The following is a 17,069-nucleotide window of genomic DNA, read 5'->3' on the forward strand; positions in this document are numbered from 1 at the left end:
TAACATTTGACGAAAGAACAATTAAGATGCGGCTCACACACAGAGTAAAGCGTGCGCGTATATCATAATTCATATGATATGTCCGCGCTCTGTTCCAAAGGCACCATAATGACCGCTAGCAGGCACCTGCTCCTCCACTATAAAATACATTAGCACATAAATAAATATAAAATATACAGAGTAAAATGTATTGTGGTCATAATAAAATTAAATAGGAAAAAAAAGAAAGAAAAAAGAAAAGGGTTTAAGAATAATGTTGCAAAAAGTAGCAGTGCAAGGCCGCTTTCATATTACGCGATCGCAAGTGGAGGAACGTGATTGGCTAGAAGCAGGAAAAACTCCAGGGTGACGTCACTACACTGGGACAGGAGCTTGCTTTGCCGTTGCGTGGGAGATTTAATGCCATTTCAGTTTTTCGATCAGTTATTGTGCTTAGGTTAAAGTAGATATCTTCTGCGCCGCCATGTCTCTTGCTGCAGAGGCTTTCGTCTCTCAGATTGCAGGTAATGTTTTGGCTTGTGTGTAATGTAGCGAGTTCATATGGGTGTGTTAGTGTTTTGTGCTAGAGAGAGATGGGCAGGTTAGGATGATAATCGGTGTTTACTTTAAACAGTCATTTCATTTCTCTGCATATTAGTAGCGTTAAGCCAGTACTTCTGTTCACGAGGGTTTTGTTTTGGATGTTACAGCAGTTACAGTTCTGTTGTTTTCAGTGCTACTGTCAGGGTCAAAGATAAAGAAACCCATTAAATGTTTATTAATGTAATATAAGCCCGCATAGAGCTTAGATAGTTATTTAAGGGTCAGAGTTTCTGAAAAATGGACAGATACAGTATTATTTGTGAAATGTCAGTAATTAATTTAATGTCACTTTTTACTGCAGCTGCTGAGCCATGGCCTGAAAAAGCAACTCTGTACCAACCTCTTAAGGGTAAAAAAAGAAGAAGCCGTTTATCAGTTTTACATTTAGAATGCCCATTTTTTCAACTACAAAAGAAATCAAATGAAACACATTAATATGTTTCTTTTTTTTTGTAGAGGATCAAATCCTGCTGTCAGATTCTGCATCCTCTCTGGCTGTTCAGGTAAAAAGTAGTGCCGTAATAACTTTGTCAGTTTACACACTCGCCGATGGACCTTTTTCCACATTTCTGGGTTCCTCAGCAGCAGAAGTCATCATAGTTGGGTAAACGTCTATAGCAGTGAATGGGAGCCTACCACAAATATATTTTTTGCATTCACATTTGCTCAAATAGCAAAAGAAAAACTCCATGATAGTGTTTCATGACTTTCAAAAAACGGAAAAAAATAGAGAGAGACTGATAACGGCAGTCAGTAGAGAGAACGATGTCAAATTTACCATCACTGCCATAGACACGGTGTTAGCCCCTTGCATTAGCATTCACAATTTTTTTTTGTAATTTGATACAAAGGTAATATAACACAAAGTATAGTGTTATAAATGTTCATACATAAAAAAAAAAACGTTGAAATGCGTCATCACAGTTTTGTGAACAGGGTCTATTCACGTTGGCAACTTGAGAACTAAATATTTTGACATGTTTTAAAATATATTAGTCACTTGTTTTAGGTTTAGTTAAGTTACTCTTGTTTTGCAGACCTTTCTGAGGATGTGTGGCCTGCCAGTGCAGGTGTCCTGCTGTGCCAATGCTGAATACATGTCACCGTCAGGTGCATCGCCAAATTCTCTCATTTTTAAGTTTTTGATGAATTTATTAGGGATTTGTTTATTCTTATCTTATATTGGAAAGACAGCAGTAAAGAACTCTTTGTCAGGTTGAATGTATGAGTTTGAGTTCGAGTTCGTTCATATGTTTTATACTCTCTCTTCCTCTCTGTTCATTAGGGAAGGTTCCTTTCATCCATGTTGGAAATCAAGTTGTGTCAGAATTGGGGCCGATTGTTCAGTACATAAAGGCAAAGGTATCACCATTACTCTAAAAAACAAACTCCATATGAATACTTGAATGTTTGACTGTTGGCTGACATTGCTGTCCATAGGGTCATTCTCTGAGTGACGGGTTGGATGATGTCCAGAGGGCAGAGATGAAGGCTTATATGGAGTTGGTCAATAACATGCTGCTGACTGCGGAGGTACAGACCTGCACACATTAGCATGCATTTGGGTTGTAAATACAAATCCGTTCAAAAGTTTGGGGTCTGTACAGTTTTTAAAAAATGTTTTTAAGAAAGTCTTTTATGCTCACCAAAGCTGCTTTTAGTTGGTCAGAAATACAGTTAAAGTGTAATACTGGGAAATGCTTTTACAAAAATAACTGTTTTCTATTTGAATATAATTTAAAATATAATTTATTTTATATAAATATAATCTTCTCCTGTGATGGCAAAGCTGGACTTTCAGCCGCCATTACTCCACAGTTTCCAATGTCACATGATCATTCGGATATCATTATAATATACCATTAAAATTATTAGCATTACTATTATTATCAATGTCGTGCTGCTTAATATTTTTGTAGAAATGTGATCCATTTTTCAGGATTGTTTGATGAACAGAAAGTTCAAAATAACAGCATTTATTTAAAATAGAATGATATATATATATTTTTTTATCAATTGTAAGTTTTGATTAATTTAATGCACCTATGTTCAATATAAGTATTAATTTCTTAAAAAAACAAAAACAAATGTATTGACCCCTAACCTTTGAATGGTAGTGCATTGATGCATTTCTATAAAAAAAAAAAATCAATTTCCAGCACATTATGCTTGTGGATTTCTCTAATTGTATGTATTTGATCTTTTACATAAATATTTTAAAAGTGATAAACTGTGCAGACCAGTGAAACTTTGCCTCTTCTTACTAGTTGTATATCCAGTGGTGTGATGACTATACTGCTACAGAGGTATGTGTCACGTATAAGGATGTCCCCAAATCATATATATCGCATATCTTATAAACAAAGATGACATCAATGGCACTTTAATGTCAGCATATAGATAGATATGTAAATATATAACATCATGGTACACATTTAATGGTAGTGTGTGTTTAGATCTCTAGGCCACGATACAGCAGTCCCTATTCTTGGCCTCTCAATCACATTCTGGCCTATCAGAAGCAGTGGGAAGTACGGAGGAAGATGAACGCGATTGGATGGTCTGGAAAGAGCTTGGAGCAGGTATTTTTTGTGTGTGTAGATAAATTAAGTAAGTGTAAGTTTTTCTTTCATAAAGCTTTGTGTGGGTTTCCTCTTCTCAGGTGTATGAAGATGTGAGTCAGTGCTGTCAGGCCTTGTCACAGCGATTGGGAACACAGCCCTACTTTTTCAACAAACAGTATGTTTTGTGCACATACACTACTACTATATGTTTAGCGTCAGTGAGTTTTTTTTTTTTGTTTTTTTTGAAAGGAATTAATACTTTTATTCAGCAAGGATTTAGTAAATTGATCAAGAGTGTCAGTAAACATTTATAATGTTACAAACTATTTCTATTTCAAATAAATGCTGTTCTTTTGATTTTTTTCAGTTCAAGTAGTCCTGAAAAAAAAATCATTATCAACATTGATAAAAATAAGTTTTGAGCAATAAATCATCATACAATGATTCATTGTAATATGATCAAGGTTCATGCGGAGTAATTGAACTTTGCCATCATAGGAATAAATTACAGTTTTAAATGTATTAAAATAGAAGAGACTTATTTTAATTTGTATAAATTTTTCACAACATTACTGTTTTAATCAAGTAAATATGGATTTGAGAGCATAAGAGTCTTTTGAACAGTGGTGTACACATACAGACGTGCAACATAACTCTTATCACATGCTGTCTTTACTAATTATTGTACTTTAAATGTCACAGGCCAACTGAACTAGATGCTCTGGTGTTTGGTCATCTTTTCACCATACTCACCACACAACTGACCAATGACGAGCTTGCCGAAAAGGTTAAATCCTACACCAACCTGCTTTCTTTCTGCCATCGTATTGAACAGACTTACTTTAAGGAGCACGACCGAGAGAGCCAGTCGGGGTCCTCGCGCCATTCCAAAGGCTCACTACCTTGAGCACCACACTTTGCCCAATATTTCTCACTCCTCTGATCTGTAGTGGTTCATCTGGCTGAAATGATTGACATCTTTAATATCCTATGTCAATTAAAAGACTTGACATTGATTCTGTTGAGGCTGAAACATCGTAGATCAGTAGGAGGGAGAATGGGCCATTAAATAAAGGCTTGTGAATATTTAAAGTGTTCCCAACACACTTCCGAAGTACTTCTTTGCCTGTTCGTAATGCCATAACAGGAACCTGCCTGCCACAACAGTAGAATTAGATTTCGTATTTAAGAATTGAGTTGATGTAAATCTTTTTTCCACTGTGTGATGCCTTTGTCTAATATGATGTGTAAATGGAAAATGCCTACTGTATGAACTATAATAAACTTCAAGATTAGACTTTTGTTTGTTTCTGTGTTAATGAGGAGGTATGTTCATGCAAAGTTTAAACGTGTTAAAATATGTAAGATATTTAATAAAAATAATAATGTAGTCAGTCCTCTGTCACAACTAAACACCTGTCATAATGTTGCTGTATTATTTTTGCTCCAGCAGGGGGCGCATTAATGCTGCATAAAATGAAGTCATAGTCGATATTCAGTGAATACATAAATTGATCAGGTGTCGTTGTATTTAGCCATTATTCACCTTTTAAACCGATTTATTGGATTTAAATATATGTATATTGGACCTACATGCCAATCTCAGAGTATTATAATACAAAATAATGTGGTTAAAACTTGCATATATTTAGAACACACAAGTACTCATAAAACAGATTGTCAGTTGCAGATGCACAGTATATGCATCAAATTTTTTTCCATCTTAATTTGTATCTTAGACAGCCCTCCAAAAAAGCGTACATTTTCCAATAATCTGTAAAATTCAGGAGTTGTCAATAAATAATATCTGTCCTTTCCCAAACTCTACCATCGAGGGTAGTACTTCTTGTGACAGATGGATATACAAATCTACACACACATTTTCTATAGTTTATATACAGTATACAGTACTGTTCAATAGTTTTGGGCCAGTAAGATTTTTTTAAAAGAAATTTGGCATTATTCAGCAAGGATGAATTAAATTGATCAAAAGTGACAGTAAAGATCTTTACATTATTACAAAACAACTACTTCAACTTTCTACTCATCTAAGAAGTGTAGGTGACACTTTACAATAAGGTTCCATTAGTTAATGTATTAACAAACAATGAACAATACATTTATTACAGTATTTATTAATCTTTGTTAATGTTAATGAACATTAGTTGTTCACTTAGTTCATGTTAATTCACAGTGCACTAACTAATGTTAACAAGCACAACTTTTGGTTTTAATAATGCATCAGTAAATGTTGGAATTAACAGTAACGAAGATTATTAAATGCTGTAGAAGTATTGTTCATTCTTAGTTCATGTTAACAAGTCAACTAATGAACCTTATTGTAAAGTGTTACCGAAGACTCAAAAAAGTATCACTATTTCTACAAATATATTAAGCAGCACAACTGTTTTCAACCTTGATAATAATTCTGCGTTTCTTAATCACCAAATCAGTGATTTCTGAAGGATCGTGTGACGCTGAAGACTGGAGTAATGGCTGCTGAAAATTTGCCATTACTAATAAATTAAATTTTAAAATATATTAAAATGGAAACCAGTTATTGTAGATGTAAATGTACAATACCATAGTTGTCAGATTTTATTGTCATTTAAATGTAACACTGACAAGTTTGGAGATTTCAGTCTGTCCCTATTCAAGTAGACAGTAGCTGTACTGCATGACTGAAAACAGCGGCTGGGGGATGATGCTAATTTAACTGGTTAAACTGCCACTCAACCAACCTCCCTTGCCAAAATCAATAGGAGATGAATGTGAATGCCAGACACAAACAGGGCCAATGATTCCTCGAAACCACGACATCCCATAACTAAAGTTACAAACACCAAAAGAGCTTTGCTGTACTTCAGGTGTGCTATACAGCAATAGGTAAATCCTCTGTCGGCGTATTTGTCTTGTCAGCTGTGCGACGTGACAGCAGGTAAACCGTGCCGTCAGTGCTGTGCTGTAGTTTGTACTCTCTGGGGTTGTAGGAGTTTTCATGTTCATCTCTCAGCTGTCTGAACACCTCGTTGTAGAGTTTCCTGAGCTTCACTTTCGTCTCATGAAGTTCTCTAGTGTTCTTCTCGTTTTCCTCCTTGATTTGCTCCTTCTCCCTCTTCAGATCCTCAATCTCTTCTTCGAGATCAGTAAGACTATTCATCTTTCGTTTGCGACAGCTCTGGGCTGCCATCTTGTTTTTGCCTCGTCTTCGAATGTCTCTGATGAGGCTATGTTGAGTGTGGTTGAGTTTGCAGGAGCTGATGGTTTCGTTAAATGCTTCCACGGGTAGGTTGATTATGTCATGTACACCAAATGGCAAACTCATGGCTTGGACCCGCTGTTCATCACGACATACGCGCCGGACTTCTGCAGCTCCGCTTGTAGTTGAGAGATTTGCCTGAGGTTCTCTTTGTGAATATTCAGGTGTTGATTCATTTTGAGTTTGGTGTTGTGCATACGTAACAGTTTCGCACAGCGTTGCCTCTACAGCCTCAGAGTGTAGAGATAACGGTAGCAGATCGGTGTAATCTGATAGGATGCTCTCCAGCTCATCCTTGTCTGATTGGCCATTACTTAAAGTGTCAGCAGCATAGAGGGATGGCTCTAAATCCACAGAGCCAACAGAAGCAGAGTCATCAAAACCCAGCAGAATGTGGCACTCCTCAAATTGTAAAAGTGTTTGTGGAGCTCTATTTAATTGTTCAGGTTTACTGAGTGAGCTAGTATTGATGGTATATGGGCAAAACTCACTGAGGGTTGAATCGCTTGAGTTTATCTGGCATTTAGGTAAAATCACTTGATTCTCAGGGGTACTGCAGCTGTAAATCGTGTTTGAAGGTGAAGGTGTAGGATTTCTTGGATCTGAGAACATCTGTATGCATGTTTCCAGGATCTCTACTGGATCAGAGGGTATGGATGACAATGGCTGAGCAACCTCAAAAGAGTCTGATATTGTCTGTGTGATGCCGCATAACGCATCTGTTGAGTTTTCCCTCTGAGGCTCGGGCAGGTTCTGGTGGCAGATTTCGGTGATATCGTCTAAGGGCAAGCTTGAGGCCTCAGACTCCAAGACATCCAAATAATACTAAGAGAGAAACAAAACATTGTTTTAATTATATTAGACATTTTTAAATCATTTTATGTGAACATTTATTCTGATAATTTTATTCTGCAATTTACGAAGAGGCATGATATTATTTTGCAACCTTCACATTATACATATTTTATACTTTTTGGAGTGAATCACCAAGACCATTTTTTTTAATTTGTGTTTAAAAAAATTACTTTAATATTTATGGATTGCATATTATTTATCTGCCCCATAAGATTTTGGAAATGTACTTAGGTTGTACATGGTAAACTAAAATATTTAGACAAATGTTCAATGATTTGGGGTCAGTAAGATTTATTTATTTATTTTTTTAAATATATAAATGGGTGTTATGGTTGGTTGTTGTGAGTGAAGCGCACTATGAAGAACTAACAATAAAGCTGCGTCCTGATTCGCCTACTTATACTATGCCCTAAACGTATGTACTCTTTTGTGAAGAAAAAGTCAATACTTTTGAGGTTGTAGCAAAATAGGCAAGCTTTGGGACATACTACTTCGTCAAAACTGTCTTTAACAGACCACTGTGTTGCTACGTGCATTCTGTCACCGTTTAAACTGCCCTGTCATTCATCTTGTCACAGTTAACATATTTTGTTTAATTTGATTCCTACCGTATTGGAGAGAAATGAAGAGACACGTTGATCTGCCAGTCGCAGGTCTTTCATGCCAAGAACTGTTTGCAACTTTGCATAATGATGCATTTAAAAGTTAATGCCCAAACCTATCTTTATAAAAGTTCACAGTGTTGCTGCAGATTAAATATAATGCGGATAACATTAAATAAATATTTTTTCATCAGGTTAGACATTGATTATTTGTAAATCAAACCCCTTTCTCTACCTGTCCATAGGTCTCGCATATCCGCCATCTTTGTAGTTTAACACTTTTATGCGTGTTTGTAGTTCTAATCGAATCATTGTCTAATGTGCAATGGGTTGTGGGCAATATTAGCCATTAGAGTGTACATCAATCTGCACTTCGAATTCTAACCGGAAGTAGACCATCCGGGAATGTCTGGCATACTCATTTCAACATACTACGATTTGGGACATACTAATTCTATTTTCTAATACTATTTAGGAAGGATATTATGTGAATTGGGACACAGTATTAGTCTTTAATAGATAAATCCACAGAAAACTCACAAAACCACAAGGTATAGACGAGAACAGACAAAGACTAAAGGAGAACTGAGGTTTATAAGCAAGAACCAAACAAAGGGAACTAATGAGATAATCAGACAACAGGTGAACAGAATGACTAATTAAACAGACTGGGGAAAACTAGGTCAGAATGGGCAGAACCAAAAACACACAGAAAACAAAGCATACATGTTACAGTAACCCCCTCCCGGAAGGCGCATCCTTGTGCCGTAAATAATCCATCTGAGGAGAGAGGGTGGGGGTTCTGGAGGGGGCGAGAAGCAGGAGAGAGGCAAAACAAACCAAGTCCAACAAATAAGTCCATGGGGGAGAAGAGGGTGGAAGGAGCCAGGGGAAAGCCAGGAGCAGGAGGAGCCAGATGTTGGTCCAGAGACCAGCCAGAACGAGGCCCCAGGGTGGAGTCAAGGGAGGGAGGAGCCATGGTGGAAACTTGACAGACGACACCCTGGGGACGGCCGATGGAAACAGAGCCACTGGAGGTGGAGACCCAGGTGGAGCTGAGCAGACGGAGAGCCAGGGTGGCACCCGAGGTCCGGAGGGCCAAGACGGAGCTGACGGATCCTGCATGTAAGGAGGAGACGGGGTCCCAGAAGACCGCGGCTGAGCTGGAGTGACTGAGGACAAAGTAGGAGCCGAAGGGAAGGAGGAGCCAGACGGAACCAGAGGGATGGAGAGACGAGTTGAAGCAGGAGGAGTGGAATCCTGTAGCGGCGGAAGGTCGCCGACTGACCAAGGCAGAGCCGGAGGGACGAGGGAGCCTGGTGGAGCCAGTGGGATGATGGACCACTGTGGAGATGAGTGAGCAAGGAGCCAAGGTGGAGATGAGGGAGCAAGGAGCCACAGGGGATCCTCACACCTAGGCAGAGCTGGAGACTTGAAGGCCCGAGGCGAATCAGAGTGCCCGGATGGAGCAGACTGACGTTGAGCTGAGGGACTAACAGGAACCAGTGGAGGCATGGCTGAGGAACTTTCTGGTTCTAGGAAAGGAGGCAGGAGAGGGAGGCTGGGAGGGAACACAGGAGAACAGGAGCTGGGCGGAACCAGCGGAGACGCAGGAGATTCAGACTCAGGAGATATAGGAGACTCAGGAGAATTGGGTATTACCTCCCCAAACCAGTCAATTAAATCCACATCAGAGATGTCCATAAGTTCCTCTAAATCAGTGATGGGCAAACTTGGCCCTTCCAGGCCACTTTCCTGCAGAGATTTGGTCCAACCCTGATAAAACTCACCTGCCTGTAGCTTTCTAGTAGTCTTATAGAAGACAATGATTAGCTGGTTCAGGTGTGTTTGATTAGAGTTGGAGCTAAACTTTGAAGGAAAGTGACCTGGAAGGGCCATGTTTGCCCACCCCTGCTCTAAATAGTTTCCAGAGGCCAGTTGCAGCTCACCCTCAGTGGCGGGAGTGTGGACAGGACTTCCCTCCAAGCCGTTGATCTCCACTAGTTCTCCTGTCAGGCATGTGCGGTGTTGCCGGCTCACACACTTGGGTCAGATGCGTCGACACCCTCGGGCTCCATGGCGATGGCAGGCGCAGTTGCTTCTGCTTGCGCTGACTCTTCAGTAGAGACAGGCTCGGGCTCTCCGTCTGCGGTGGGCTCAGGCAAAAGCTCCGTACAGCTGGGTGGTGATGGCTGGCTGGGCTCTGGGTCGGGAGTGGGGCTGGTGAATTCTTCCTCCGCTGGGCCAATGGTGAATGCTGAATTGTTGTTCACCAGCACCCAATCCGCAAACACGGTGAAGCTCCCTTGAGGACCATGCCCGGACAGCTTAGCCTTTGTGGCGGTGTTCAGTACCACGTAAAAAAACGTGCATAGGCAGCTGTCCGAGTAATGCTTCAGGTATGCTAGATAAAAAAAAATCCCTTGTGTGGTCCTCAAGGGAGCGATCCCCCTGCTCGAGCAGGAAGAGCTGGATGGTAGGCAGGTCCATGAAAAAACAAAAAGAAACAAAAGGGAAAACGCCACAAAACGAATCGTTTTGAGGGTCCATTCTTCTGTTATGGTTGGTTGTTGTGAGTAAAGCACACAACAAAGAATAATTAACAATAACAGTCTTTTTGTTAACAGTCTAACACACTGCTCCAGGTGTGTGTTCACTGCTGTGTGTGTGCACTTAGGATGGGTTAAATGCAGAGCACTAATTCCGAGTATGGGTAACCATACTTGGCCGCATGTCACGTCACTTTCACTTTTTCACTTTCACTTTAATATATAAATCCACAGGAAACTCACAAAACCACAAAGTATAGACGAGAACGGACAAAGACTAAAGGAGGGTTTATAAGCAAGAACTAAACAAAGGGAACTAATGAGATAATCAGACAACAGGTGAAAAGAATGACTAATTAAACAGACTGGGGAAAACAAAGCATACATGTTACAGTGGGTTTATTTAGCAAGGATGCATTAAACTTATCAAAAGTTACATGAAAGACATTTACAAAATATTTATAATTCAAATAAATCCTGAAATAGAAATATAATTTTTATTAATCAAAGAATCCTGATAAAGATATATCACAGTTTCCACTTAGCAGCACTTAATATTTTAAACACTGATAATTATAAGAAATATTGAGCACTGAATCAGCATGTTAGAATGATTTCTAAAGGATCATATGACATTGAAGACTGTAGTAATGGCTGCTGAAAATTTAGCGTTGCCTTCCGAGGTATACATTACATTTATATTAAAATAGAAAAAAAATATTTTAAATTGTAGTGATATTTCACAATATTACTGATTTTATGGTGGAGTTTAATAAATGCAGCCTTAGTGAACAAAAACATTAAAAAATCTTGCAGATTCCAAACATTGAAAAAGACAGATCAAAATATTGAATTTAACAAAAAACATGTTCTGAAGTGATTGGGGACATTTTAACACATGGGATAAAAAAAACCTGCCAGACTTGACCATTGAATCAGACCACTAACTCTCTTCAAAATCCTATCCTTATCTCACTATATATATTATTTTATGATACAGGACAGTGGTCACAAGCACCCCTCCATGCAGTTGCTATCTGCAACATACTAGACTTGTAGGAGAAGGAATGTGTGAGCTGTGGGCGACATTTGAGACAAGGCCATGCTAGATACAACTGTGATATGTCAGAACGCCTATTTCAATGATAGTGGGGACATTTACCTTCATGCTATTCCATGGAAAATCTAAACATTAACTCATCATATCTCATATAAGCACACACCTCAAACAATTTACTATAGCTTTAATGCTTCTTAATATTACTAATTAGATATATGGTACTAATTGCTTATCTGTTATTATTTTTTACCTATACCTAACAGATTGTAAGTTAAGAGGAGTTTGCAATTAGACACTTTTATGAACTACAATTGCCACTCAAATGCCTTTTTTCCTTTAATTTATTTATAAAGCACATTTAAAATAAACAGAAGATGAAACATACTGTAGTTACTATTTAGAAATAATACATTAATAAAACATTAAAATATATAAGATCTTGTCTTGTATGGAAGCAACCAACAACAGTTTAGGCATCTGTCAATTATGCTTAATTTAAACCATCATTAAATGCTCACTATTTTTTCTCTCTGGTAGAAAGGCAACTCTAAGAATGTGCTGAAGTCATCACTGACTTATTTGTGATTTAATAAAGTCAGTAGCTATGTGATTTTATAATTACCATAGAGCCTATTACAATTAAATTACCTAAATTTAATGTAACTTTGTCTGTAAACTTGTAATTGCCAAGAAAGAAAATGTATTCCAAAATTAAATGCCAACCATGCACCAGTTCAGGCATGTCTGTGTGTGTCTTCCTGCATTGTGTGCATAAGTACCTGTAAGTCTGGCAGTGACAGCAGTTCACTAAAAGCCTGCTCTTGAGAAGGAGGCTTCTGAGACTTCTGAGAGAATAGCAATGCAGACAGCAGGGGATTCTGGGTAACAGGTGAACGCTGAGTAAACACAGTAGAAAGCAATGACTCTGACAAGGGCACAGCCTAAAACAGTGAAAATACAACACTAAACAATAGAGAGTGTGTGGGTGTGTGTACATGTGTTATTTTGAGCGACTTTAAGGTTTTCTGTATTAATTAAGGGATGCACACTGTTTATTTGTTGATATGGTTACCTGGGAGTTCACAGATGAAGGACTAGGCAAAAACTCTCCAGTTTCTTTGTCTAGTTTCTGTAATCTTTGCATTATCCTTTCAAGCTCTCGCTCTCTTTTTAACTCTCTTTCTCTTGCTCTCGTGGTCTCCTCCTCCCTCTGTCGAAGACATCCATCAAAGATGTCTCGCTCCACCCCCAAATCGACATCCTGCCTCCATAAAATATCAATCAAATCCTAAACAGAAAGACATCATGTAAAACAGACAATTGACCATGTTTGTCTGTGGCTGGCTGTGCATACTGGAATTACAATAAGAGCATGTTTGCATAAACTTTTGGTGAACTCTCACAATATCAGTCATGTTTTTGTACATGATTTGCATTCACATTCATTTGCTTGGCAGGTGCCTTCTTACCAAATGCACCTGTAAACTTTTCAGGTAGGTGTAGCATGTTATAACAATAAACACTATCAGGGTGAATAATTTCATTTTATGAATACAGTAAAACACGCTTTAATTTCACCTTATCAGAACCCATGCATAAAACCAATTAAACTGAACAACATATTATAAGCAAACATCTAAGTGAATCAAGATATGTATTATTTTAATTGACCCCCTCATTTGTTTTCTTTGAAAGAAATGCTGGGTTGCTTCAACCAAACTTTGGGTCAAATATGGACTAACCCAACCATTGGGTTAAATTTTTAAATCAATTTTTTAACCCAAAAGTTGGGTTAGTCCATATTTGACCCAAAGTTAGTTTGAAACAACCCAGCATTTTTTAGAGTCTTGGAAAACCTGCATTATATGAGGTAGCCTAATTTTAAAAGTGTGATTTATACACCTGAAAATGTCATGTAAATGTATAAAATCTTATAACTCCATTGGCATTTTTGTAAAGAATATAAATTTTTCTAGTTATCTAGAAACAAGAAATTTAATTTAAAAAATTGTAAAAATATTATCCAGTAAATTACGAATGACTGGAAAAGTTATGGGGCCTTTGAATATTGTTGTGGACAATATGGGGCCTTGGAGTCAAAAAGGTTGAGAACCACTGATATAAGATCACTTGTAATTACTTCTTTTGATATGAAAAAACGGTAATCAAAGCATTTATGAGCCCTGATTGTGTGGTCAGAGGTTGTGCTGCCACTGAGGGAGCCTGATATACGACACCAGAACAATAAAGTGCCTCACTATGTCTCTGCTTTGTTTTCTACTCAAAGTAAATGTCAATGACATCTGCAGTGCACACTACAGATGTAAAACTGAAAATAGAAACCGTTCAGTTCAGATCAGATCAAGCAAGTTCAATTCAGTTCAGATTAGATCAGACAAGTTCATTTCAGTTCAGATCAGATCAGTTCAGACAAGGGATAAATGTTTGGCTGGTTGGCATGAGTCCAATTATGGCTTAGGTAATTGTCTCAAAAAAAAAAAAAACCCTGAATGCGAAACCCATGAGCAGAGATGGCAGAATTCAAACAGCGTACTAATTGGAGTCAAGCAGAACAACTGTCATCGAGATGAATGGGAATGCTATCGGATAGCTTTCTTCAGGTATACAGCAGTTCAGATTAGTTAATTTCAGGTTAATTTAGTTCTATCCCACTGTATTTCTATAGTTTACCATATGGCAAAAAAAGGACAAAATATATTTTAAATATATGCTAAATGTTGCTTATATGTTGTAAACAGTGAGGCTCAATGTAATATATTTTTGAAATTGATTATATTAATATATTTAGTAACCTTCATATACCAAAATGTATTTTAAATTGTATTTCAGGGGCAAGAAAATACATTCCGATCTTATAGTAGCCTACATATCCAATTATGGCTTAGGTAATTGTCTCAAAAAAAAAAAAAAACCCTGAATGCGAAACCCATGAGCAGAGATGGCAGAATTCAAACAGCGTACTAATTGGAGTCAAGCAGAACAACTGTCATCGAGATGAATGGGAATGCTATCGGATAGCTTTCTTCAGGTATACAGCAGTTCAGATTAGTTAATTTCAGGTTAATTTAGTTCTATCCCACTGTATTTCTATAGTTTACCATATGGCAAAAAAAGGACAAAATATATTTTAAATATATGCTAAATGTTGCTTATATGTTGTAAACAGTGAGGCTCAATGTAATATATTTTTGAAATTGATTATATTAATATATTTAGTAACCTTCATATACCAAAATGTATTTTAAATTGTATTTCAGGGGCAAGAAAATACATTCCGATCTTATAGTAGCCTACATAGGCTAACTGCAAATGTTCGTGGAATAGCCTACTAGATATCAAAACTAGATTTATAATGATTTAATAATGTTTCATTTTTGTATATAGTGTAAAATATTTCTTCAAATTTGAGCCATTTTTATGTACTAGTCCTCTAGAATCACACATAGGGAACAACAGGAGTCAGCTTGTCATTTACTGTGTTTTAAAGCCTAATTTGTAACCTATTTTTACTGTCATTTCGATTCACTATCAGTGATAGATATTGCCATTGGTGTTTACAAGGTGAGATATAGAGGTGTGCACATCGTACACAACAATGGCAGTGATTGAAAATGTTTTCAAGCATATTTACCACTAACAGACCCTATGATCAGTGTATGTCCATTCCAGCTTTGCTGTTTCCGTGTATGTGTGTTAACCTGAAGGCCATGACACCGCGGCCTTCTGAGTGAGCGCACTTTATATGCTGGTACACAAACAAAACTTCTAAGTGGTGGTCATAGCAACAATGGAGTCGGCCATAAAGACCTTGAACTTTGTTGCCCTCTCACTGGAGTCACGCAAGTAAATAAATGCTCCAGCTTATGTAGGAGATCATGCATTTAGTTCACTGAGCAACCTAGGGGAAACAATTAATCAGATTTTTAACAGAAAAAATCCAGAACAAGAATAACTGGGAGAAAGAAGGTATAAAGGTGAGCTGAGTGAAAGGTGAATACACACGCCTACAGCTGGGTGCTGAATGTGATGATGCAACTGTGTTAAAGTGTAAACAGGCTGATAGAGCCTTCTGTGCATAAAAGGCAACTGATTTATGAATTAACTCTTCTCATTGGGGTAAATGGCTACCCACCCTGAAGCAGTAGTGCAGTATTGGGTGTGTCTGGATCAGGTGCACAAAGTGAAATGTTTATTTAACCAACCCAGTTACTTGAATTCATGACAGCTGAGACAAATTTTATGTGGGTGACCTCCCCCAGCCTTAGAGACCTCGGGTCCAAAGCTTTTCTGACTGTCCTCCACTCCTCATTTACAGCCCAATATATATATAAAAAAAAAAGGATTCTTTTGCAGTTCTAAAAATATGCTCTAATTGCTTAAAAAAATTATATATATATATATAAAATGTGCATATAATTAGATATAAGTTGTTCTTATTATATGGTCATATGAATATACAAGCCCCCTATATGATGCTAGATCTTCAAACTAACTTCACTACTAAAATGATTTTTAAAAAATGCTTTTGAAAGTAGTCTCTTTTGCTAACCAAGAATTAATTTATTTGATCAAAAATACTGTAAAAAATTATTACAATTTAAAGTAACATTTAATTTTTTTTTGTATTTATTATATTTTATATTAAATAAATAAATGACATTTATTTTACAAATTGCATTTATTTCTTTAATACGCTGAATTGGTGCAATTCTTATTATTATCGATGCTGCTTTATATTTTTCTGAAAGCCAAACACACACACACATATATATATATATATATACACTGAGAGAGAGAGAGAGAGAGAGAGAGAGAGACAGAGAGGGTGAGATACTTCATGATGCTGACAGTAAAGGTAACCACTCTAAATACACCGAAAAAGACCAAACTACATGTATATAAAATTCCACAAAATAATAATGTTTCATGGCTTTCTTTTATTTCTTTTAAACACTGCAACGCTTTAGTACGGTTATAATTCTTAATAGTTCCGTCCTTTTTATTTTAATTTTTAATGTCATTTTGCAGGTAACTTTTAAGATCATCTCAGCAATTCTACAATAAGGCTACAATTACAGGAAAACAACATCAAAAATGGGACTTCAAAATACGAATTAGTCCTTTTTCCATCAGTTCCATCAGCACCAAATTTCATGGATGTATGTGGATTTACATGAACCTAGTCTATGGTGTAAAGTTTGACTAAATATTTTTGGTTTCTTATCAAAGTACTGTTTTTTTAAACTTACCTCGTGTTGAAAATGAGCTGAAGGGTCGTCCATGTCTTTCAGTTGATGTTGAAGGACTTGTCTGATGGAGGACTAATATAAGCTTCAGCGAAGCATATTCCTGAATCAAATCTGACGACACGCGTGTGTAACAACCACCCAGACAGGACTCGCCCACAATATCCACCAACCAATCAAACAGCAGATAACAAATATTAACATTGACCCGCCTACTACAAAGCATCGACCAATAATAACTTTCAACTCAACCAGACATGCCTTCATCACTTTACAACATATTTACAGTCTTCTTTCCTCATCAATAATAATGTTGATGAAACAGTTTTAT

At 37.3% G+C, this 17,069-nt stretch overlaps 2 protein-coding genes across 2 annotated transcripts; one reads left to right on the forward strand and one right to left on the reverse strand.

Moving 5' to 3' along the window:
• The first annotated feature begins 329 nt into the window (after positions 1 to 329).
• Positions 330 to 4,443, forward strand: mtx2 (metaxin 2). Its single transcript, XM_016449367.1, has 10 exons — positions 330 to 503; positions 884 to 931; positions 1,039 to 1,085; positions 1,620 to 1,692; positions 1,868 to 1,944; positions 2,023 to 2,115; positions 2,850 to 2,888; positions 3,039 to 3,164; positions 3,245 to 3,321; positions 3,849 to 4,443. Exons 1-10 carry the CDS (start codon positions 464 to 466, stop codon positions 4,051 to 4,053), a joined length of 825 nt encoding a protein of 274 aa, XP_016304853.1. The 5' UTR covers positions 330 to 463; the 3' UTR covers positions 4,054 to 4,443.
• A 1,215-nt stretch (positions 4,444 to 5,658) lies between these two features.
• Positions 5,659 to 16,853, reverse strand: LOC107660051 (nuclear factor erythroid 2-related factor 2-like). Its single transcript, XM_016449229.1, has 4 exons — positions 16,742 to 16,853; positions 12,544 to 12,759; positions 12,251 to 12,412; positions 5,659 to 7,230 (listed from the first exon to the last, which is right to left on the reverse strand). Exons 1-4 carry the CDS (start codon positions 16,772 to 16,774, stop codon positions 6,019 to 6,021), a joined length of 1,623 nt encoding a protein of 540 aa, XP_016304715.1. The 5' UTR covers positions 16,775 to 16,853; the 3' UTR covers positions 5,659 to 6,018.
• Between the last annotated feature and the right edge of the window lie 216 nt (positions 16,854 to 17,069).

This window comes from Sinocyclocheilus anshuiensis, unplaced genomic scaffold, assembly GCF_001515605.1.
Source record: "Sinocyclocheilus anshuiensis isolate Anshui unplaced genomic scaffold, SAMN03320099.WGS_v1.1 scaffold55, whole genome shotgun sequence".
Classification (NCBI taxonomy): Eukaryota; Metazoa; Chordata; class Actinopteri; order Cypriniformes; family Cyprinidae; genus Sinocyclocheilus; species Sinocyclocheilus anshuiensis.